We start from the raw sequence: 25,458 nt of genomic DNA, 5'->3' as shown, positions 1-25,458 counted from the left end.
GGAAATAGTTAGGGATGATCGAATACCCTAATATTTGCTTCGACGAATATCCGGCGAATACGTCACCGCTATTCGACTAATCGCAAATTTTTGATGCCCAATGTAAGTTTTTGGGAAACCAGAATAGTTTCACGTTGGACCTAATGGTGAGCTGTGGTGACTGAGGAAAAGGCAGAAACAGTATGGGCACAGTCACTTTCTCTTGCGCTTTCTCTTGCGCTCTCGTTGTCGCTCTCTCGTTGTCGCGCTCTCTCGTTGTCGCGCTCTCTCGTTGTCGCGCTCTCTCGTTGTCGCGCTCTCTCGTTGTCGCGCTCTCTCGTTGTCGCGCTCTCTCGTTGTCGCGCTCTCTCGTTGTCGCGCTCTCTCGTTGTCGCGCTCTCTCGTTGTCGCTCTCTCACTCTTGCTCTCGTTCTCGTCGCTGGACCTGGAGATGTGTTCATTGCAGGCGCCAGGAAGTCAGAAATGATACTGAAAGTATCGGAGCAGATACAGTTTTATTCGTTGGATACCGAATAGTGCGAATAGCCTGTTATCCGTCAGATACCGAATAGTGGCGAATACATTTGCTCATCCCTAGAAATAGTGTGATATTGTGTATACTTTTGCATAATATAAATCACAAAGGTAAAGTACTTACATTGCACACTACATAGGAAAAACGTTACTAGGAGTTACATTCATGATCTGTCCGGGAGCATCTACTGTGAGAAGCAAACACAGAGAAACTCCTGGAGTCCACACTGCGCTGTCACGTTCATCCCCTCCACAGGTTACCAGGCTTCTGACTTCGCTGGAATCTTCACCAGTTTATATTTCACTTGAAAACAAATTGCGAAGGTAACCGAGTGTTACACAAACTCTAACAGGTTCCATTTGTCTAATATAGTATCCCTATTCTGAGTGGCCAACTCTTCAGCTGTCAATCTACACCAGACAAATACGTCACCGGATGAGGCATGCCAAAGTTTCAGAAGTTTTACCATACTATAAACTCGCACATTCTCAGTAAATATTGATGATAGAACTATGTGGTATTGAGTGATACTATAAACATGTACTTTCTAACTAGAACTAGAACTCCAGGTGTCTGGGAAAATTACAGAAAAACAAGCTAATATAAACTAAACTGTTACAGTCTGATATCTTAAAGGGTTTCTGAAAAACAGAATACAACATGAATTCCTGTTGGCCACTAACATGTTAGCACTACACCAAGAAATACCTGGAAGTATTGGGATCTCCAGATCAAGAGCTGCTTTCGCTTTCTGCTCTGGCTGGTGATAGATCCTTGAGGAAGGGGACCGGTAACGCCCCCGAAACGCGCGTCGGATTTGGACATTGCTCATGGAACTATTCAGCCTTGTACGAGGTGAACGCCCAGGCTGCCACTGAAGGAGCAGGAAAAGCTGCATGTTTGTTCAAACCATCTTACCCTGGAAGCCAGCACTATCTAGTGCCCTGTCTGCTCTGCTCCGCTTGATCTGGGAGCGCAAATAGGGGACTCCTGCACTAAAACGACACCAGACATACAGGAGGAGAAAGTATCGTGCAGTTACCCAGTCTATGGAGGTTTGATGCCTGAGACTGACTGCAGGTAAAACCTTATTGGGACACTTTGATGAGCCGCATCACTGCTAAATTCCTATATTGGAGTGCAGTTATTTCAGATTTACTTAAGGGCACCTGGAACGTTGAAACTGATGCTCAAATTATAAGCTTCTATCTAAAACTTTTTGCTTATGGACTGGCAAAAAACTCTCTAGGATTTTTTATCTTAAAAATTGTGTTGCAGCGACATTACTAACTGGCATTGAATCATATATATCTTTAAACATCAATTGATATACTGCACTGGATCAAACGGTCGTTTCTGCCACCTGCCGGGGCATTGCGACCAGTCATCTGGTATTTGATTGCTGCGCTATCATTCAATTATTTTAATTTAGTTTGGTTTATATTTTAGTATAGATTTGTTTGTATGATTGTGTGTATTGTGCTGAACAATTTTGTTGTCTAAAACAAGGATAGCAATAAAATAAAATATAAATAAAAGAAGGATTTTTGTGTACTCACCGTAAAATCTCTTTCTCTGAGTCTTCATTGGGGGACACAGGACCATGGGTGTATGCTGCTGTGACTAGGAGGCTGACACTAAGTAGACATAATAAAAAGTTAGCTCCTCCCTAGCAGTGTACACCCTGAGCCGGAGGCGGATCTATGCCAGTTTAGTGTACAAGCAGTAGTAGGAGAAACCTGAACAACCATAACTAATCAAGGTAATAACAAGAAACACACAGTATCTTATTTCAACCTATACTGTATATAAATCTATCTATATATATAAGAACATAAATGAAGGGAATTTTGTACTTACCGTAAATTCCTTTTCTTCTAGCTCTTATTGGGAGACCCAGACAATTGGGTGTATAGCTACTGCCTCCGGAGGTCACACAAAGTATTACACTAAAAAGTGTAAGGCCCCTCCCCTTCTGGCTATACACCCCCCGTGGGATCACGGGCTTACTCAGTTTTAGTGCCAAAGCAAGAAGGAGGAAAGCCAATAACTGGTTTAAACAAATTCACTCCGAATAACATCGGAGAACTGCAAACCGTTCAACATGAATAACATGTGTACCCGCAACAAACCAAGAATCCCGAAGGACAACAGGGCGGGTGCTGGGTCTCCCAATAAGAGCTAGAAGAAAAGGAATTTACGGTAAGTACAAAATTCCCTTCTTCTTCAGCGCTCTATTGGGAGACCCAGACAATTGGGACGTTCAAAAGCTGTCCCTGGGTGGGTAAATAAATACCTCTTGATAGGGCTGCAAGACAGCGCTCCCCTACGGGGAGGCCACTGCCGCCTGCAGTACTCTTCTACCTAGGCCGGCATCCGCCGAAGCATAGGTATGCACCTGATAATGTTTGGTGAAAATGTGCAGACTCGACCAGGTAGCTGCCTGGCACACCTGTTGAGCCGTAGCCTGGTGGCGTAATGCCCAGGACACACCCACGGCTCTGGTTGAATGGGCCTTCAGCCCTGATGGAACCGGAAGCTCAGCAGAACGGTAGGCTTCAAGAATTGGTTCTTTGAGCCATCGAGCCATGTTGGCTTTAGAAGCCTGCAATCCCTTGCGCGTACCAGCGACAAGGACAAACAGTGCATCAGATCGGCGCATAGGCGCCGTGCGGGAAAAGTAGATTCTGAGTCCTCTGACCAGATCTAACAAATGTAAACCCGTTTCAAACCGGTGAGTCGGATGAGGACAAAATGAAGGTAATGATATATCCTGATTAAGCTGAAACGCGGATACTACCTTAGGGAGAAACTCCTGAATGGAGCGCAACACTACCTAGTCCTGGTGAAACACCAGGAAGGGAGCCTGATATGACAGAGCTGCCAGCTCATACACTCGCCGAAGAAACGTGATCGCCCTAGAAAAGCCACTTTCTGTGACAGGCGAGAAAGGGGAAACTCCCATCAGAGGCTCGAAAGGCGGCTTCTGGAGAGCAACGAGAACCTCGTTCAGATCCCATGGATCTAACGGCCGCTCGTACGGGGGCACAATATGACACTTCCTGTAGCAACGTGCGCACCTTAGGAAGACGTGCTAGACGCTTCTGAAACAACACGGATAGTGCCGAGACTTGCCCTTAAAGGGAGCCGAGCGACCAACCGTTTTCCCGACCAGAGTGCAGGAGGGCAGGCAAAGTAGGCAAAGCCGATGGCCAGGGATACACTCCCTGAGCAAAACACCAAGATAAGAATATCTTCCACGAGTTGTGGAATATCTTGGCAAACCGCGGCTGGCGAGCCCGTCTCATTGTGACCCTGACGTAATGCTCACAGTCGACTGACGGTGAGATGCCACAGATCTCGGTACCACAACCTCCTCGGCCAGTCTGGGGCGACGAGAATAGTGCGGCAGCAATCGGAAGCTGGAACTGCGACCAATCTTGAGCCAAGGCGCCTGTCGCCAGAGCTCCCGCCATGAAAATCGAGACCTTGTAGTTGCCGAGACGCCATGATGTCGACGTCCGTCCTCATCCCGCGGCTACCGATTTCTTGAAGCCAAACGGGAGCAGGTCCCATTCCCCTGCGTCCACGTCCTCGCGACTGAGGAAGACTTGCTTCCTAGTGTTGTACGTCCGGAATGTGTACGCCACCTGTGGATAGTCCGACTGAATTCGGTTCTGATTGCATTCCAGCCACTGCAGGAAAGCTTGCAGTGCAAGATACACTGCCCAGAGCTCTAGACCACTGAGTTGAAGGGTGGACTCCTCTGAAGACGGTCTTTGACCGTCTGTGAAAGGGGGACGTTACTGTGTAGGAACATCGACTTCCTTCCCCTTAGCGAAGAATCTTCTAATGATGCGGACGCAGATGAAACTGCGTGAAAAAGCTCGCCTCTGGATGAGGCGCCTCCTTGAAGGAGAGACTGCACCCTCGTCTGTAGTGAACGCTGTTTGTCCAGCGGAATTCACTATCACTGAGAGAGTGTGAAAACTCTATGCCAAGATATGCCAGCGATTGGGTTCAACTTAGAAGAAGTCAAAGACCTCCCCGAAACTCTGGGAAGGGTCCAGCGCCATGTTCAGGTTGTGTTGGCATGCTTCTAAAAGAGAGTGCCTTGACAAGTAGATTGTCCAAGAAAGGGATCACAGAGTGACCGTAAGAGCGCGGGACTGCTCCCACTGCTGCCATGAACTTGGTGAAAAACCCGTGGGGCTGTCGCCAGCCGAAGGGTAGGGCTACAAAACGAAATATGCCCGTAGCCAACGCCGGTGCCTTGGAGCAATCGGCACGTGGAGATAAGCATCCTAATGTCTATGGATGTTAGGAAAAACTCTTTGAGACAGTGAGGCAATGACGGAGCGGAGTGATTCCCTCCGGAACCGCCTGGTTGTCACGTGCTTGTTAAGCAGTTTAAATTCCAGAACGGGACGGAAGGAGCCGTCCTATCTTGGCACCACGACCAGGTCGAAGCAAAAGGCGTAACTGGTTCCTGAAGAGGAACAGGGATTACCACTCGTCCTGCCTGCAGAAGAGCCTCGTCTCGGTCGGAGAGGTAGTTTGAGACAAACTGACTCTCTCTCACCGGCCTTTGACCTGTGGTAGGTAAATGTCGCTAAAGCGGGGGAGTCTGCTCCCCGCGGTTGCGGAGTGAGAAGGCTGAAAATTATGAGAAAAAAACGCTTTGGTAGCGATTCCTCCGGCTGCCTTCCCCGGGCGTACTTGAGCCTGCTAGGAATCTATGCCCTTCTGGGCCTTTTGAGTCGTTTTGGACAGTTGAATGAATTCATTCAACCCTTACCAACAGACTATCACTAGATAAAGGCAACCTGGTTAAGCACTTTGTTGGAAGAAGCATCTGATCCAATCTGTTAACCACTAGGCTCTGCGTAAAAAATACGGAGATGGCCGATGCCACCGCCGTCCGGCTCGTAGAGTCTCGGACAGCCTTAACAGCATGGTTCGCCATGCGGCGATTGCGAGATTACAGACGCTGCTGAGACCGAGATGTACCGGTGACAGCGTCCCTCTGCGCAACACTATCTGAAATAGCTTGGAGTGCCTTCACGGCTGCGACTGCCGGAGCAACCGACCTGCCGATAGCTTCATAGACAGATTGCGGCCAGAACCTATCTATCTGTCAATGGCATTTTGACGTGAAGCCCCATCCACCACTACAACTATAGATCCAGCTGCAAGCCTGGAGATCGGGAGATCCACATTTGGACCTGGGCTAGCGCTTGTCCAATCAGGGAGGAGAGTGTCTCATTAATACGGTCGGAGAACGCTTATCGTGAAAAGCGTTGCGTTTCTGGACTGCATCTCTAGGATCAGAGGGCCAGACGAGTACGCAATTGCTTGCGATATTAGAAAAGAGATCTCCCCTGCTGTGAAGCTGACTCTTTCACTGATGGAGTCGAGGGCTATTCCCAGCGAGCCTGCTTAGGCCCTCTTGAACTGACGTCCGTGTCGGAGCCTGCCCCCTGGGACGCGTGAAAACCACCCTGGAGCCTTGAGCTGCTCCTCAAATCATGGTGGCCAGGGGCATTGCAACTATATTGCCCAAGGTCTGCGTGGGCTGCCAGACTGTAAGATGTCAGCCATAGTCACAGCCAATATAACAGCGTAAAGAAACTGCAATTTCGTCCCTGTCTCTGGGCAGGAAGCACAGGTGGTTCTTTTAACCACATATAGCCGAAAACCCCGGTCAAGCAATTGCCCGCACTGGGGTCCTAGACTCGTATTACATGCAGTACAAGCAACATATAAAGTCCTCATTGGCCTTTTCTTTTTCTGCTGTTGTTGTCTAGCTATCTAAGTGCATAGCCTAGGATAGCGACCGTACAGTAAATAATCATACAAGCATGAAGTACAAATAAACACTTCAGCTCATGTAGTACACGCAGCATTGAAAACTTGTGGCTTGGCACATTAGCTCTTCTGCTGCTGTTGTCTATTTATCCAGGAGCTTGAGACAAGGATAGCGACATACAGTGAACGTATAGCATTCAAGCACGAAGTACAAGTAAACACTTCAGCACCTGTAGTACCCGCAGCATTGAAAACTTGTGGCTTGGCACATTAGCTCTTCTGCTGCTATTGTCTATATATCTAGGAGTATGAGACAAGGATAGCGACATACAGTGAATGTATAGCATACAAGCCTGAAGTACAAGTAAACACTTCAGCACATGTAGTACACGCAGCATTGAAACTTGTGGCTTAGCACATTAGGCCTTCTGCTGCTATTGTCTATATATCTAGGAGTATGAGACAAGGATAGCGACATACAGTGAATGTATCGCATACAAACATGACAGTAAACACTGCCAGCACATGCAAATGCAGCAGCCTTGCAAGCTGGTGCCTTGGCACCACTGCTCTACTGCTGCTGTTGTCTAGTTAACTAGGAGCATGAGGCAAGGATAGCGACATACAGGAAATGTATAGCAGACAAGCATGACAGAAAAACACTGCAGTACAAGCAAATCAAGCAGCATTGAGAGCCTGTGCCTTGGCAGCGTTGCCTTACTGCTGCTATTGTCTGTTTAACTAGGTGCATTAGCCAAGAAAAACGACATATAGTGCATGTATAGCATGACAATAAACCCAATTGCAGCACCTGCAAACGAAGCGGCAATGAAAGCTTGTGCCTTGGCACTTTGCTGTTGCCAAATCTGCCAACAAACACTGCAGACTAATCATTGAACACTTGTCTAGCCATCTAGGAGAGTATGCCCAGAATAGCGACAGTACAGTGCTGCATCGCATATCCGCACACAGTTCAAAAGCCCACTTCAGTATTAGTGGGACCAGTACTGCCTATCGCCCGCCCAGCGCGAGTATGAGGTCGCTCAAAAACCTGTGCCTGGTTCCGTTCTCCCAGAGTGGAAACCATAATGGCTGCCGGCTTCTCTTCCACGTCCTGTGCAGAGGGGCGGGCCGTGGGCGAGCCCCAGCCAAGAGCGGGAACCCGGCATCTCACTGTGTTCAGTGAGAGGGGGCTGGAGAATGCAAAGCAGACTCCAGCTCCCTGCGCTGAGATCTGTACAGCGTCCCGCCCCTCCTCTGACTGGCAGGGCTGGGGGCGGGAACGAAGCGGTGCCAGGCCTCAGAAGCCGGGGACTAAAGTTACAGGCGCCCCCGCCGTAAAAGCGCGGTCGGCGCCAAGTCCCCGGCGCACTACAAGTCACATCAGCGCCGCCGCCGTATGAGCGGTCGGCGCAAGTTCCTAAACATGACCCGTCGCTCAGCCATGGCTGCAGCAACATAAGCCCATCACTAATGTCCCCGGCGCACTATAACGCCCAGCAAGCCCGGAGCGTGCTGTGCTTGCCGGAGACACCGAGTACCTGACCGATGCAGGGCCTTGTCCCTGATAGTACTCGTGCTCCACATCCATCAGGTTCTTCTGGGTCTGTGGATGGAGCCCGGCCTCAGGGCTTGGAGGCCGACAGATCCCACTTCCACAGGGCCCTCCAAGGGGATGTGGAAGGAAAACAGCATGTGGGGCTCCGGCCTCTGTACCAGCAATAGGTACCTCAACCTTGCAACACCATCTGGTGAGAAGGGAGCATGCTGGGGACACTATATGTGTCCTCTTTTCTTCCATCCGAGATAGTCAGCAGCTACTGCTGACTATACAATGTGGAGCTATGCGTGGATGTATGACCTCCTTCGCACACAAAGCTAAAACTGAGTAAGCCCGTGATCCCACGGGGGGTGTATAGCCAGAAGGGGAGGGGCCTTACACTTTTTAGTGTAATACTTTGTGTGACCTCCGGAGGCAGTAGCTATACACCCAATTGTCTGGGTCTCCCAATAGAGCGCTGAAGAAAAGCCGGGTACAGAAGAACGTGGTTCCATAAAGAAGCAGTAACATCCGGCAACTAAGAGCAACCCAATATCCAGACAGGGTGGGTGCTGTGTCCCCCAATGAAGACTCAGAGAAAGAGATGTTATGGTGAGTACACAAAAATCCTTCTTTCTTTATCGCTTCCATTGGGGGACACAGGACCATGGGATGTCCAAAAGCAGTCCCTGGGTGGGTACAGGAGTAATCATACAGATTCAAAACATATTGAAAAACTCTGTAAGAATGCTCGGTGCAAAAGTATATCGGCTTATCATAGGTGTGCAACAGCCGCTTGCTGTATCCTGGAAACCCTGGACAAGGTATGAAAAGCTTGACTACGCGGCGGCTCTGTAGACTTTCTTGGCTGATGCCTGGCGTCTGATTGTCCTAGACGCCCCAATTGCACAGGTGGAAAGGCTTTTACACCCCTCGGAGAAAACCTGACTCTAATCCTGTAGGCCTCTGATATGGTCGGCCTGATCCAACTTGCAGTGGTAGCCTTGGACCCCGGCATGCCCCTCCTGGGTCCAGTAAACAGGGCGAATAGGCCGTCCAAGATGCAGAGGGGCGCGGATCTCGAAACGTAGCTCCTCCGAGCTCGCACTAGATCCGGTGTAAGCCGTGACCTCTCCAAGGATCGAATGGAGGCTGGACCGAAGGATGGAGCCACCATCACCTCATTCAGATACTACATCCGGTAGGAAAAAAAACCTGAGACGGGTGCCGAACAATCTCGTCTTGGTGAAAAAAATAAGAAAAAGTGACCCGCATGAGAGGGCTTACAGAGCAGACCTTCCTCTGATTGAAGTGACTGCCCTCAACAAAGCCACCTTCCCGGATAGGCGTGAGATTGAGGATTGAACGGGGGCTAATTGAAGAGACCCTAGAGCCAGCTGGAGGTCCCATGGCTCTAGCGGGGAACGATCTAGCGGTGCCAGATGGACGACTCCTTGGATGAACGTCCTGATTTGCGGCCGAGATGCAAGATTTCTCTGGAAAAGACAGAGCCGACACCTGCCCTTCGAAGGTTGCTGGCGAGAGACCCGCCTGTAAGCCTGACTGTAGGAAGGCCAGTAACACTGGGAGTGACAGATCCAGTGGAGATGAGTTGACGTTGACCTCACACTCTTGAGAAGAGGCCTTTCCGGTGCGGTAGTAGATGTTTGAAGACGGAGGCTTCTGAGTTCTGACCCTGGTCTGTAACACCTGTGGGAAAGAGCCTGCTTGGGCTAGTAGCCCTGGTTCCACAGCCATGCGGTCAAATTGAGAATCCCTGAACATTGACGGAAAAAGAGGACTTTTGCGACAGGAAGTGCCGACGAACTGGAAGCCACCAAGGGGTGTCTGATGAGCTGCGTGAGCTCTGCGAACAACGCTTGCCTGGGTCAATCCATGGCAATGAGAGTCACTGGGATGCCCTCTGCTCTGAGTTTGAGGGCTCTTGTGACTTGATTGTTGAATGGAGAAGCCATCAGGTCCACATTCGGAATATCTCATCTGAAGCTGATCCATTCGAGAGCCTCTCTGTTGAGGGATCCTTCGCCTGCCGCCAGACCTTGCTAATATAGTCTGCTGCCCAATTCTCCACGGCGGGGAAATTGATTGCGGACAAAAATCTGGAGTGGAGAGGCTATGCCCACCGTAAGATCTTATTCACCTATGTCATCGCCAAGACGCTCCTTGTTCCGCCCAGGTGATGTCCGACTGGATTCTGGATGGCGATTCTTGTATGAAGGGCTGAAAAAAATCTGTAGGGCTCGGAGAAAAAAACTCTGATCCCTAAAAAAAATTGATAGGCAGATGGCTCTCCTGGGAGGACCACCGACCATGAGCCGTGTGTTTTGGAACCAGTCAGAAAAACTGATATCGGTGATGACTGCCTGCCAGTGTACTGGTATGAAAGACATTCCACTGGATCGATGAAGGCCGCTGGTCCACCATAAAAGTGGGCGGCGGGTTCCCGGAGTCAATTGTATCTTGCGATTCAAGGTGAATAGAGAATTGTCCCATCTGTTCGGCCCAGTCAGCTGAAGGAGACGAAGGTGGAAGCGGCAAACGGAACCGCCTCTATCGCCGCCACCATTCGACTGGGGACTCTCCGGCTTGGAGTGACGGAGGATCTGGAGGTCTCTTTGGAGGGATACGCCTCCTTGGATGGTATCGAACTCCATGCCTAGACAGGTAATCCTGCTGGCCGGGGTCAGAGAGGGCTCTCTTACGAATGATGAGCTAGCCGATTCGGGACAGGATATCGATGGTGACCTGAACACTTAGGAGACAGTCGTCAAAAAGAAGAACCCCCGATCAACAAGGCGTCCAGGTACGGAATCACCAAACATGATCGTCTGCTATTGCGAGACGCAGGAACATCTGTGCTGTTGGCAAATTAGGTGCGACCTGTATGTCCGACGATAGACTTGCTGAAAACTCTTATGTACCCTAAGACCAGCATCTCTCCGACCCAGGCGTCCGTGATCCAAGTCCGCCAGACGTGATTGAGATGAGACAGGGCCCCCCCCCCTTCACCTGGTCTGCGCCCGCGCGCAACGACCAAGAGTCATCTAGCGGGGTAGCGCTGTGATCCGGACGTCGACTTTGATGTCTGGCGTAGCTGAGAAACGCCAGTAAGGGCTTTATTTTGAAGGAGAGAAACTTCCTGTTCCTCAACGGGGGCCTGGTTTTCTTGTGTGTGGAATAGAAGCTCCTGTGATCTCGTCGATAATCTGATCCAGCCAGTCCCCAAACAGACGACCTTCTGTAAAGGGGAGGGCTGTAGTTGATATCCTAGAAGCCGCGTCCGCATCCCAGGCTCTGAGCCAGATCGCCCGACAGATGGCCCCCGTGCTGCTAGCCGCCTGCACTGCGCAGTAGGCTGTGACAGAGATGCGATGAGTATGTACTCACCCGCCAAAGCGATCTGTGTAGCCATGTTGAAAACACCGGATTACTCGATCCCGCGCGAAGACCGTTGTGGAGGTTAGCGGCCCGGGACATCCTGGGGTGTTTTGATCCGTGGCGTCTTGGAGCGATGCCCCGTGCAGGAGAGATAGTATTGGAAGATGACAGACGGAAAAAAAAACAGCAGGGCGACCATAGGTGAGCCTGCCCATTTCTTCCTGAGAGCCTCAGGGAAGGAGAAAAGTAAATCAAACGACTTACCATTGTTGGATATCTTGATCGGTTGTCGTCTGTGCTTGTATAGAATTTCAGCAAATTCTGGATGGCCACCGAATTGCCTGTGTGCCCGCTTAACCTGTTTGAATGGGACATGCAAACACTGGGTAGCCACAGAGTCCGTCTGGAGCTTTGGCGTACGACTTACCGCTTTGACCGGACTATCCACCCTACCTCTGACATCAGCCCTCTGATCTGGAATCAGCATCGGGGCTGCATCCGACTCTTCTCCTGACAAAAGGGGTCGGCCGGTCTCGGAGACGAGGAGAGATCTCCGGGAGGGCTTGAGAGGAGGCCGAACAGGTCCCCTTCTACGCTCCGGCAGAGGGGTCTGGATCAGACCGACTGTTGTCCAGAGCCAGCTGGACCGGGGGAGCATGGCCAGGCGTAGGGAGCGACTGCAACGCCTGCGCGATGGTCCGAGACGCCCTTGAGCGAGAGTCCACAGACTGGGATAGAGGGTTTACCCCTCCGGATAAGGGAGCGCAGCGGAGCTCGGGTGCTGGCGGTGATATGGGGCGCAAGCCGAGCGGGGGGCGTAGCCTGGATTGGGAGGATTTTACCTAGCAGGCTGTGCATGCATAAAAAGCTATAAGGTGTTTAGGAAAAAAACAATAGTGATGCTAGGGGGGAGACAGGAGAAAAGGGGGAAAAAAATTAAAGAGGTATAGTCTGTTCCTAAGCAGGAGCAGCACCCACCCAGGTCCTGTGTCCCACCCAGGTCAGCAGGGGTCTCAGAGACTGCGGGGACAGTATTGCTGAAGGAAAAAACGCAGTCCTTCAATTATTTATATATATATATATATATATTTTTTTTTTTTACAGTAGGGGAGGTCGGTCGAGGGACCGGGCAGGAACTGCAGGGGTCATGCTTGGGAAAGAAGCACACGCGTGCAAACAGTGAGGCGGAGGGCTGAGGCCTGAGGCATGCCGAAACAGGGGGTTAGAGTAGTGGGTGGCCCCTGGGAGCGCAGCGCTGAGCGCAGAGAAGTCTCACCTGCGTTCTGCCGGCGTCGCTGTGCTCCTCGGGCCCCATCCTGTCTGCCGGAGAGTTGCCTGGGGAGATGTGGTGACCACGATCCCCTGCCTGGGCCCAGTGAAGAAGTGAACGCTGGGGAGGTCTGGAGATGCAGAGCACTCCTGCGCTGCAGTTGTGATCCTCTCTCTAGGTCCTGTGTAGTAGGGGACGCTGGGAGGAATGGGGGCGTGCTGCAGGCTGAGCTGGCTGTCTCAGGGCAGAAGAAGAGGGGGGCGCAGCCGGAAAAACGCGCGCGCGCGCGCGCGCAAACGGGGGTGGAGCGCTCCGGCCCGAGGTAAGCCGGGGACTAAATTAGTGAGCGGCGGCCGCCGGGAGCGCAGCGCTGCGCGCGGAGCAGATCTTACCTGCGTCCCTGCGCGTCACTCAGATCCACGGGTTCCATCCTCGACTGCTGCGGCCCCCGGTGAGTGAAGTCTGCTCTGGAAGGCATCAGGGAGGGCGGGAAGCTGGAGCTGTGAGGGAGACTGCAGAGCGCTCCTGCGCTGCTGTGAAAAATCCTCTGCCTGGGCCCAGGGTACCAGGAAAGAACGCTGGGGGAGGCCTCGTGCATCCTGACACCGGGTGCTCAGATAATTCCTCGCCGGTTCCACCAGAAGCACCCCTTGGGACGGTACCATAGGGGTCGACGGGGAGTGTGTGCCCTTAAAAAATTAACAATGTCGGTCCCCAAGCAGCCCCTGGGGTGGTACCATGGGGCCGGAGGGGGATAGGGCCTGGGGTCGCCCCAAGCGACCCTGGGGACGGTACCCCGTAGAGAAGAGAAGGCGAGGGTTCTCTCTGATGCTGGCCTGCAGAAGAGACAAAAGCCTAGAAGAGATGAGAAGGCTGAGCGGCGCCGTATGGCACGAAAAAAACGGAAAAAAATGAATAGCCTAGGCTGAGGTTGGCCCACAGAGATATGGGCCCACTTCAGCCTCCTACGACACTAAGCAAAAAACTGGCATAGATCCGCTTCCGGCTCAGGGTGTACACTGCCAGGGAGGAGCTAACTCTTTTTATGTCTACTTAGTGTCAGCCTCCTAGTCACAGCAGCATACACCCATGGTCCTGTGTCCCCCAACGAAAGCGATAGAAAAAAACCCTTTATCAGCGCTGGTTTGTTGGGGATTTTTTATGAAAAAAAATCTCATGTAAATTTTATTTGACTCCAGGCAAATTAAGGGGGATTTTGTTGCCTATAAACCTAGCTGCAGATTTAATGGTTTTTGGGTCAAGCGCTAACAATTGTCTACAGACAGCTTGGTTTAACTGATATCTTAAAGGGTTTCTGAAAAACAGAATACAATATGAATTCCTCTTGGCCACTTAGGCTGCTTTAACACCTCCGGTTTCTGCAATGCGGCACAATCCGGCACTTTGCAGGAAAATCGCAACCGTTTTTTTTTTTGCTGCCGGTTGCGTTTTTCCTGCATAGACTTTAATTAGTGCCGCATTGTGCCGCATGGCCTTGCGTTCCATCCGGTTTTTGTCGCATGCGGCAGATTTAGCCGATGCGGCGGCCGGATGGAACGTTGCCTGGCACGTTTTTTCGTGCGGCAAAAAAACCCGCATCGCGCCGCATCCTGCCGATGCTGCGCATTTTTCAATGCATGCCTATGGCGGCCGGATGCGGCAAACACCGCATCCGGCCGCCGCATGCGGTTTTTGCCACTGCGCATGCTCAGTAGCATGCCGGAAGCGGCAAAAACCGGACGGGCCGCATGGGAAAAACTTATGCAAAGGATGCGGTGTTTTCACCACATCCGTTGCATAGCTTGCACAGCCGGATTGAGCCGCACAGCTCAAGCCGGATGTGTGAAAGCAGCACTACACCAAGAACTACCTGGAAGTATTGGGATCTCCAGATCAAGAGCTGCATTCGCTTTCTGCTCTGGCTGGTGATTATAAAGGGGGTTTCTTGTTGAGATAGTTTCATTAGGACCCGTACAATGTGGCGGCTTGGACATCACTACTCTCTTAAAGGGCTACTTTCATGTTGTCATATGGGTAAGGTTGCAAAGTGCTAGTAAAAAGAAGCAACTTTGTAGTTTGCTTGTTATTACAATTGTTTGATCTCAAAAGCAGAGACATATATATTATTATTTTTTTTTTTTTTTAGTACTTGTTTATGTCTCATTCACCAGGTGACAACTTTGCAGTTGGGGCTGAACATGCACAGCGCATGCAAGCTCTTCAATAGTGAGTTTGTAAGCGCTGCTGTGAAACTGGCCAAGATCGCTGACTCGCACTGTTAGCTCCTGATCCCTGACGGCGTCAGTGCAATTGTGATCCTCCATATTGACGAATCTGAAAAGGTCAGGACAGATGGTCCAAACAGTCAACCATGCAGGTGGAAATTAGGTGGCTGGGGAGCGCTGTGGTCCATTCTATTAAAATAGGAGCACAGGACTCCCATTGGTCTGGTCGGTGTGGGCCCCTTAGTGATTGGACACTTATCAATTACCCTCAGGAGCAGTGATGTAACCTGAGTCTAATGGCCCCAAGGGCAAAATCTAGCTATGGACCTCATTACCAGGATGACACTCAAATGCATGCACCCTAGTGGCGTTGCTATGGTCTTTAGAGACGTATTGCCACCATCCTGATATTTAACAAAACCCACAACACCACAACCAATAAACCAATAATACCACATAAAAGGGACAAATACTGCCACGCCATGATCACATACTACCAGTATATGCAGTGGGCAGATACTTGTTATAAACTGGCCATCTATAGACCATGTAAGTGTAAAAACTGTAGGTCTCTAGTTGAAATCATTCATTTTTCTCTTTTCTTCTCCACCCGGCGCAGATCTCTGACTTTTTCCAGCCAGGATTTGTCTCTGCAAAATGAAACACACTTTTGACTTCATTTGTGGCACCATACATGAACAATGCCCCCTTCATGGCCTCCTACATTAACCGTGCCCCCTTGCACCCTATCTGACTACACACTGGGATTCTTGTAGTCTGTAACCATGACGACACAGATCTGCATAGGAACTGAATAGCAAAACAGTAGGAGGCTTTTTTCACTCTGCTTTTAAAATGTAAAATAAATATATATATTTTTATTTTTTTTATTTTAGATGCATTGGAGCAATAAGACAAATAATTGGATAGAGAAACCTATTATTTAAGCTAGTTCTCATCCTGTGTTTTTTTTTTCTTTTTGTAGGCTATGCCAACATCTGGAAAAGTAAGCATTTTTGCTCAAAAAATGGCAGCCAAAAGGGCCATGGAGGCAGCAAAAAGTGCTGGAGCCTCAACAGCCCAACTTCAGCCTGGTCCTCATGTTGAACCAGTGAATGTCCCACCCTCAGAAGAAAATAAATCCTTCCACACGGCAGGTAAGTTATGGCTGGACATGTCTGTGAGGTTACAGTGCAAATATTACACATTGCAGAGATTTCCTCTAGGGCACAAAAGGTTTGCAGTTGCCCATATTCTGTATCTACAGTATATTTTTGCATGCCTACATATTTTCCCTGAAACAAATGATGACTGTGTTGAATAGGGGGCTTGCATTATCCCATTTTTACTGTCTTTATCAGAATGTTGCATTTAGCCCTGTAAAAGAAGGATTTTTGTGTACTCACCGTAAAATCTTTCTCTGAGTTTTCATTGGAGGACACAGGACCATGGGTGTATGCTGCTGTGACTAGGAGGCTGACACTAAGTAAACATAAGAAGAGTTAGCTCCTCCCTAGCAGTATACACCCCGAGCCGGAGGCGGATCTACGCCAGTTTACTGTACAAGCAGTAGTAGGAGAAACCTGAACAACCATAACTAATCAAGATAACCACAAGAAACACATGTGTTGAACACAGTATTTTATGTAAACATATTTATGTAAATATATATAAGCCGGGTGCAAAAAAACGCGGTCCCGTAAAGAAACAGGATCATCCGGCAAACTAAGAACAACCCAATATCCAAACAGGGTGGGTTCTGTGTCCCCCAATGAAGACTCAGAGAAAGAGATTTTACGATGAGTACACAAAAGTCCTCCTTTCTCTATAGTTTCATTTGGGGACACAGGACCATGGGACGTCCAAAAGCAGTCCCTGGGTGGGTAAAGGAGCAATCACACAGATCCATACAAAAAAACAAACTGTGTCCAAATGTGTACCACCGTTTCATAAGTGTGCGACAGCCGCCTGCAACACCTTTCTCCCAAGGCAGGCATCCGCTGAAGCCTTGGTGTGCACCTTGTAAAACCTGGCAAACGTATGAAGGCTGGACCACGGCGGCTTTGCAGACTTATTCGGCTGACGCCTGGTGTCTGCCCAAGACGCCCCTACAGCACGGGTGGAATGTGCTTTTACTCCCCTCAGAGGAGACTTGTCTCTAATCCTGTAGGCCTCCGATATGGCCGACCTGATCCATCTTGCAATGGTAGCCTTGGACGCCGGCATGCCCCTCTTGGGCCCAGTAGGCAGGACGAACAGGCTGTCTGACTTGCGGAAAGGCGCGGTTCTCGAGACGTAAGTCCTGAGAGCTTGCACTAGGTCAAGTGTGTGCAGAGACCTTTAAAAGGAGTGAGTGGGTGCCGGACAGAAGGATGGAAGAACGATCTCCTCGTTCAAATGAAAAGGAAATACTACCTTCGGCAGGAAAGCTGGAGACGGGCGCAGGACAACCTTGTCCTGGTGGAAAACTAGAAAAGGTGACCGGCATGAGAGAGCTGCCAGCTCCAACGTTCTCCTGATTGATGTGACTGCCACCAAAAAGGCCACCTTCCAGGATAGGTGTGAAACTGAGGATTCCTTTAGTGGTTTGAACTAAACCACCCTAAAACCAGATTGAGGTCCCATGGTTCTAGCAGGGAACGATATGGCGGTACCAGATGGGCGACTCCCTGAATGAAAGTCTTGACTTATGGATGCGATGCTAAATTTTTCTGGAAAAGGACCGACAGAGCCGACACCTGCCCTTTGAGGGCTGCCAGCAAGAGACCCGCCTGTAAACCTGACTGTAAGAAAGCCAGTAACACTGGGAGCGACAGAGCCAGCGGAGATGATTTACCGTTTGCCTCTCACCAATGAAAGAAAGCTTTCCAAGTGCGGTAGTAGATTTTTGAAGACGAGGGCTTTCGAGCCCTGACCATAGTCTGTATCACCTCTGGAGCAAAGCCTGCCTGGGCTAGTAACCAGGATTTAACAGCCATGCCGTCAAATTGAGAACTCCTGAATTTTGATGGAAGAGAGTACCTTGAGACAGCAGGTCCGGACAATCTGGGAGCCGCCATGGGGTGTCTGCGAACCACGCTCGCCTGGGCCATTCCGAGGCAATAAGAATCACTGGGATGCCCTCTGCTTTGATTTTCTTGAGAACTCTTGGGATCAGTGGAAGCGGTGGAAAGATGAATGGTAGTGTGAACTGATTCCACGGAACGATGAGAGCGTCGACTCCTAGCGCCCGCTGGTCGTGGTAACGGGAGATGAACTGTGGAACTTGATTGTTGAACCGAGAGGCCATCAGGTCCACATCCGGAGTCCCCCATCTGTGGCAGATCTGTTTGAAAACCTCCCTGTTGAGGGACCATTCGCCCGATGCCAGACCTTGCCTGCTGAGGAAGTCGGCTGCCCAATTCTCTACGCCGGGGATATGTGATACGGAAATCCTGGAGTAGTGCGACTCTGCCCACTGTATGATCTTCTTCACCTCTCTCATTGCCATGATGCTCCTTGTGCCGCCCTGGTGATTGATGTATGCCACTGCTGTGGCGTTGTCCGACTGGATCCTGATTGGCGAATCCTTTATGAAGCGCTGGAACTTCTGCAGGGCTCGTAGGACAGCTCTGATCTCTAAAACGTTGATAGGGAGCCGGCTCTCCTGGGAGGACCACCGACCGTGAGCCGTGTGATGAAGCACCACCGCTCCCCAGCCTAGAAGACTGGCATCGGTGGTGACTGTCTGCCAGTGTACAGGTATGAATGACATTCCTCTGGAAAGATTTGGGCGGCTGGTCCACCACAGAAGTGAGCTGCGGGTTTCCGGAGACAAATGGATCCTGCGATCCAGGGTAAATAGAGATTTGTCCCATTTGTTCAGCAGGGTTAGCTGAAGGGGACGAAGGTGGAAGCGGGCAAACGGAACCGCCTCTATTGCCGCCACCATCCGACCGAGGACTCTCATGCCAAAACGTATGGACACCGCCCTGGAGTGGCGGAGGATGTGGAGGTCTCTTTGGAGGGAGACAATCTTTTCCTGCGGGAGGGACATGCGTCCTTGGATAGTATCGAATTCCATGCCTAGGAAGGTAATCCGGCGGGCCGGGGTCAGAGAGGACTTCTTCCGATTTGATGAGCCAGCCTAGTCGAGACAGAGTATCGATGGTGACCTGAACACTTAGGAGATAGTCGTCGAAAGAAGACCCCTTGATCAGCAAGTTGTTCTGGTACGGAATCACCAAAACCCCTCTGGAGTGCAGGATAGACATGGCAGCCGCCATGACCTTTGTAAACACTCTTGGTGCAGACGCGAGGCCAAAAGGTAGAGCAGTAAACTGATAATGATCTTCTGCTACTGCGAAGCAAAGGAATTTCTGGTGCTGATGGGCAATTGGGATGTGCAGATATGCGTCCTGTATGTCCAGAGAAGCAAGGAATTCGCCGACCTCCATGGAGGCAATCACAGATCGGAGTGATTCCATGTGAAATTTTCGGGGTCTGACGTATCTGTTGAGAAGCTTGGGGTTGAGAACAGGACGCACAGTGCCATCTTTCTTGGGGACAATGAAAAGATTTGAGTAGCCTCCCTTGAATCGGTCCGAAGTTGGAACTGAAATTACAACCCCTGAGTGGAGAAGAGATTTGATGGCGTGAAAAAAGGGGCGAGCTCGTGCGTCTGACTCGGGGGTGGTGGGGAGAGGAAAAAGCGACCTGGTGGAATTGATGAGAACTCTATTTTGTACCCTGAGTTTAGAATTTCTCTGGCCCTGGCGTCCCTCATCCAAGGCAGCCAGACGTGTTGGAAGTGAGACAGGCGCCCCCCCACCTGATCTGCGTTGGCGCGCGAAGACCACGAGTCATTTAGCGGGGTAGCACTGTGATCTTGATGTCGACTTGGATGGCTGGTGTGGCCTAGAACGCCAGGCAGGGTTTGTATTGAAGGACGGGTTCTTCCTGTTTCTCTGCGAGGATCTGCTTCTCTTAGGATGTGTTGGGGCACGAAAGGACTGGAACCTTGGGGGTTGGCTGGCGACGCGGGATACGTCTTGGTCTCGGCTGTGGAAGAGAGGTGCTCTTACCTCCTGTAGCCTCGGCGATAATCTGATCTAGCCTGTCCCCAAACAGACGACCTCCTGCAAAGGGGAGGGCGGTAAGTGATGACTTAGAGGCCGCGTCCGCATTCCAGGCTCTGAGCCAGATCGCCCGACGGATGGCCACCGTGTTGCTAGCCGCTTGCGCTGCGTAGTTGGCTGCTGACAGAGATGCATTGATTATGTACTCACCCGCTAGAGCAATCTGTGCTGCAGTGTTGACGAACTCAGGATCGCTAGACCCAGAACGGAGACCCCTGCGGAGAGTATCGGCCCAGGACACCATGGCCTTTGCGACCCAGATGGCGGCGAAAGCAGGTGAAAGGACTGCGCCCGCTGCCTCAAAGGCCGAACGGGCAAATCTTTCGGTGTTCCGGTCTGTGGCGTCTCGGAACGATGCCCCGTGCGGGAGAGAGAGTACTGTGTGTGTGACGACAGGCGGGAAACAGGAGGGTCGACCACAAGCGAGCCTGCCCATTCCTTCCTGAGTTCCTCAGGGAAGGGATAGTGTAAATCAATCGACTTACCATTGCTGAACATCCGGTTGTTGTCTGTGCTTGCGTAGAATCTCAGCAAATTCTGGATGGTCACAGAATTGCCTGTGTGCACGCTTAACCCGTTTGAAGGATACATGCGAGCTCTGGGTGGAAACTGAGTCCGTTTGGAGCTTCAGTGTTTGATTTACCGCTTCCACCAGACTATCCACCATACGTCTGATATCGGCTGTCTGATCTGAATCCAGCAGTGAGGCTGCATCCGACTCCTCTCCTGAGAGGTCGGACGGTCCCGGAGACGAGTGGTAATCGGGACCTGGAGGTGAGAGAGACCTCTGGGAGAACTTGAAGAGGAGACCCGGCGGGTCCGCTTCTGCGCTCCAGTAGTAGGGCCTGGATCAGACCGACTGTCGTCCTGAGCCGGCTGAACCTGGGGGACATGGCCGGACATAGGGAGTGACTGCAATGTCTGCGCAATGGTCAGCGACGCCCTTGAAAGTGAGTCTACCGACTGGGACAGAGAGGTCAACCAATCCGGGGGGAAGAGCGCATTGGTGCTCTGGGTGTCATGTACAGTTGCAGTAGCGACAGCGACGGGGGTGCTGGCGGCGTCTGGAGCAATCGGCGTGGGCTGAGGTTCTGGGACGCAAGCCGAGCAGAGGGGCGAATCCTGGCCTTGGGAGAATTTTTCCTTGCAGAATGTGCACACGAAATACATTATATAGGGGGCCTGTTTGGATCGGGATGACTTAGGCTGTGTGCGCACGTGTGCGCTCTGCACTGCACCTAAAAGGTGAAAAGCTCCGTTCTGCAGCGCATGGTGCCGGCGAGAACGTGCGCTCTGCATGCAGCTCCTGCCATAGACAGAGCAGGGGCTGCCGGCAAAGCGCACGGAAGAAGTGACATGTCACTTCTTAGAACGCAGCGATTCGGGCAGCAGCCGAATCGCTGCATTCTAATATGCCACGTGCGCACGGCCCCTGCACAATCTCCATAGACTGTGCAGGGGACGCAGGACGCATGCAGTTACGCTGCGCTACAAAGTGCAGCGTAACTGCATGAATTACGCACACGTGCGCACATAGCCTTAGAGTTAGGCATGGCTGCTCAGGAAACTCTCACTAGTGACACTAGGGAGGAGACAGGAGAAAAAAGAAAAAAGAGAAGTAAGATACAGTCTGGTCCTAAGCAGGAGCAGCGCTCACCCAAGTCCTGTGTCCTTCCCAGGTCAGCAGAGGTCTCAGGCCTGCGGGGACGGCACCAGCAGATAAGCAGGGCTGCTGCTGATAACAGGCCCGCTTCCCGCCGAGGAAGTGAGCCGTTGCAGAAGTTGCGTGGGGCCTGGGAGAAGCGCAAGCGGGGGGCGGAGCGCTCAGCCTGAGGTAGGCCCAGACCGGGGACTAAATTTGTGGGCGGCTGCCGGGAGCGCAGCACTGACCGAGGGGAAACAGCTTACCTGCGTCCTACCGGCGTCGCTGCGATCTTCGGCCCCATCCTTTGTTGCTGTGCCTGCCGATGAGTGCTGTACGCCCCTGGGTGACACCGGGGAGGTACGCTGGACAGCTGGGAACACTGCTGAGCGCTCCTGAGCTGCAGTGACAACGATCCTCTCCCTGGGTCCTGGATTGAAGGGGATGCTGGGGAGGCATGGTGCTGCTTGAGCGCGCTCCTACTCTGCAGAGCCTGCGATCTTCTCGCCGGGTTTTGGATGGGAAGGCCATGGGTTGCAGAGAGCCCTTGCTGCCTCACCCAGAAACACCCCTGGGACGGTACCGTAGGGGAGGATGGGGAGTGTGCCCTTGAAAATACTCGACCCCAAGCAACCCTGGGACGGCACCGTAGGGATGGAGGGGGAGAGGGCCTGACGTCTCGAGCCTCAACACCCCTGGGGACGGTACCTGGAGGTATGGAGCAGGCAAGGGGTGCTCTCTGTTGCAGGGACTTTAACCCTGCAGTAAAACAAAACTAATAAAATGAAAAGGCTGAGCGGCGCCGAAAAGTCAGAAAAACAGAAAAAAAGACAGCTGAGGTGGGCCCAAATAGCAGAGGATATGGGCCTACTTCAGCCTCCTACGACACTAAGCCAAAAAGTGGCGTAGATCCGCCTCCAGCTCAGGGTGTACACTGCCAGGGAGGAGCTAACTTTTTATGTTTACTTAGTGTCAGCCTCCTAGTCACAGCAGCATACACCCATGGTCCTGTGTCCCCCAATGAAAGCGATGGAGAAAAGGTGACTGTCATGTCTTAGGGTACTTTCACACTTGCGTTGTTTTCCTTCCGTTACAATCCGCCCTTTTGGAAAACAGCAGAATCCGTTAACGGATTCCGCTGTTTCCCATAGACTTGTATGGTTGACGATTGTACCAAAAGGACCTGCGTTGCTTCCGCTGGGCGACGCTCCGTTGCTTCCGCCCAGCGGGAGGAACGCAGCATGTAACGTTGTTTTGAGCAGCGGAATCCTCTGGATTTCACTGCGCATGCTCTTATTTTATTTATTTTTTTTTATTTAAATCAAACTTTATTTTGGCTCATGGTGGCCGAACGTTCAGCTGAGCGCCTGGCCGTCGGCAAGCGACAGCGCTCAGCTGAGCGACCGGCCGCCGGCATGCCCGGCCGCCGGCAAGTCACAGCACTCAGCTGAACACCCCGCCCGCCCGCCGGCATGCCCGGCCGCCGGCATGCCCGCCCGCTGGCATGCCCGGCCGCCGGCAAGTGACAGCGCTCAGCTGAGCGCCCGCCCGCCGGCATGCCCGGACGCCGGCAAGTGACAGCGCTCAGCTGATCACCCGGCGGTTGGCTGCAGGGAGCGCTCAGCTGATCACCCGGCGGCCGGCAAGTGACAGCGCTCAGCTGATCACCGGTGGCCGGCTGCAGGGAGCGATCAGCTTGATCGTTCACAATAGTCTGCCGCTGGTAAAACTGTAAAAGAAAAACAAAAAAAAAAAAAATTGTGGTGTTTTGCAGCATTCGTTGCATCCGTTGTGCCACTATATGCAACACATCCGTTGCTTCCGTTACACAACGCAATGCAACGGATACCGTTCAACGCAAGTGTGAAACTAGCCTTAGGCTCTGTGCGCACTAGAAATGAGAAGTTTCTCAAGAAAATTTCTTGAGAAACTTCTGGGAGTGAAAGATTTCCGGACCTCCGGAAAAAATCCGCACCAAATCCGCATGCGGATTTGCCGCGGAATAGCCGCGGAATTACCGCGATTTTCCCACGGGTGGTTCCCTGCGGATTTTTGCAGGCTGTACTGCCGAAATCCGCAGGGTACCTGCGGAAATAATGGACATGTTCATTTTCTCAAGAAAGTTTCTCGAGAAATTCTTCTCAAGGAAATTTCTTGAGAAAAATCCGCACCAGTGCGCACAGCTTTTTTTTTTTACCATAGAATTTGCTGGGAAATGTCTGCACAAAGATTGCAGACATTTCTCAAGAAATTTCCGCGGCAAATCCGCGGGTAAATCCGCGGGAAAAACGCACTAGTGCGCACAGAGCCTTAAACTTCTGAATTATCCCAGTGAAGAATGGTCAGTGTTAATGGCAACCACTACCAGGAAAATGTAGCGTTATATACTTGAAACACGATTGAATCCTGAACTATGTAATGCCAGGACCATGGCAGATCAAGAGCCACTGCAGATCTGTACTCAGGCATAGTGCCGGTCCTAAGCATGCTAAAAGGACACATTTTAAAGGGGTTGTCCAGTTATCCTCAGGATAGGTGATAAATTGTAGATCGGTGGGAGTCTGATCACTTGGGCCCACATCGGTCACCAGAGCTGGGCACTTTTATCCCTGTTTACAATAGATTGGCGATACACATGCTTGGCTGCCACTCCATTCATTCTCTATGGGGCTGTTGGACAAAACCAAGGGCAACATTGTAACAGCCTCAGAGGGAATAAATGGAGCGGAGGCGGAGAATGGGCACTCCAGTCTAATTGGAATAGAAGTGCCCCTTTCTGGAAATCACTGGGGGTCTTAGCGGTCAGATCTCTAGTGATCAAGAAGTTAACACCCATCCTGTGATTAGGTGATAGCTTGTTTAAACCAGACGACCCCTTTAAAAGGTTTTCTGGTTGAGACCCTGCTTTAGAGCTCCAATAATGGGGTGGCTTGATCATCACTGTGCTTCTGAAAGTGTTTTCATAGAATTTATGCCTATCATTTATTAATGTCACTCCATTTAAACGTGATAATTCGTGATGAGTGGGCACTACCATGCTCGGGCACTCTGTATTCGTTAAGAGTAGTTTGATGCTCGGTTGGGCATGACTCGTCTACCAAGTATAATAGAAGATTTCCTGGAAAAATGCTCAAGTCCCCCATCGATCTCCATTATACTCGGGTACTCGAGTTGCGCCCATCCTAGTGTCCAACTGCTCATTACGAGTACCAAGCACCCGAGCATTGTAGTTCCCGCTCATCACTATTTTTTAAGCTGGATATTTTCTACTCATGGGTGCCCATAAACGATTGTCAATGCAGTACAGCAATATGGGTATAAAGAGATATTGCAATAAATAACTCCTAAAACTTAACTTTTACTGAGATAAAATTAAAAGACCATTGGTCCCATAAAATTACACATAAAAAGCACACATATAAAAAAATATACACGAGTATTGGTTCACAAAGCTCAAACCGGACCAAAGCTCATGTGAGGCACGTTTATAAATATCGGTCCCCAGAGTCCCCACTAGAGCATAGACTTATGGTAGCACTCAAATAATTCCAAGTAAAAATCCGGGGGGAACCGCCCCTCTGGATTAGCCAAGGATTTCAATATGGGGATAGACAGAGTGAGACAATTTAAGCAGGTATCAATATTGCAAATAACCATCTGCTCCTATATAACATGATAAGGTCTCACCCAGTCGTAGATACAGGATTAGTTCCCAGTGTAGACTCTTTGCATCAGGGTTGACTCTCCAGAACCATAATCATCCCCTGTCCGTCTTTCTCAGGAATCAATTTCATATGGAATTAATAACCATCCCTTAGTGAAACATCATTTGCAGGTAATTTTTCTTGTGCTCCCTTACTCCCGACGCGTTTCGTGTCTATTACTCATCAGGGGAGCTTTTAGTAAGGTTTCTGCTACTTTTATATAGCTTCATAAGAACTGC

General features: G+C 50.9%; 1 protein-coding gene across 3 annotated transcripts in view; it reads left to right on the top strand.

Moving 5' to 3' along the window:
- RPAP1 (RNA polymerase II associated protein 1) overlaps nucleotides 1-25,458 on the top strand; it is a 336,543-nt gene that overhangs the window by 33,208 nt on the left and 277,877 nt on the right. For all 3 annotated transcript variants that reach the window (XR_012727659.1, XR_012727658.1, XM_075330058.1), the window contains exon 5: nucleotides 15,742-15,913. Coding sequence is in view for 1 of the 3 variants with exons in the window: in XM_075330058.1 (XP_075186173.1) it covers nucleotides 15,742-15,913 (172 nt within the window). In the remaining 2 variants the exon portion in view is untranslated. The remainder of the gene's footprint in view (nucleotides 1-15,741; nucleotides 15,914-25,458) is intronic.

The sequence above is a fragment of the Anomaloglossus baeobatrachus genome, chromosome 12 (assembly GCF_048569485.1).
Source record: "Anomaloglossus baeobatrachus isolate aAnoBae1 chromosome 12, aAnoBae1.hap1, whole genome shotgun sequence".
Taxonomy (NCBI): domain Eukaryota; kingdom Metazoa; phylum Chordata; class Amphibia; order Anura; family Aromobatidae; genus Anomaloglossus; species Anomaloglossus baeobatrachus.
The sequence above is the reverse complement of the archived record's forward strand: the minus strand, read 5'-3'. Positions and strand labels throughout refer to the sequence as shown.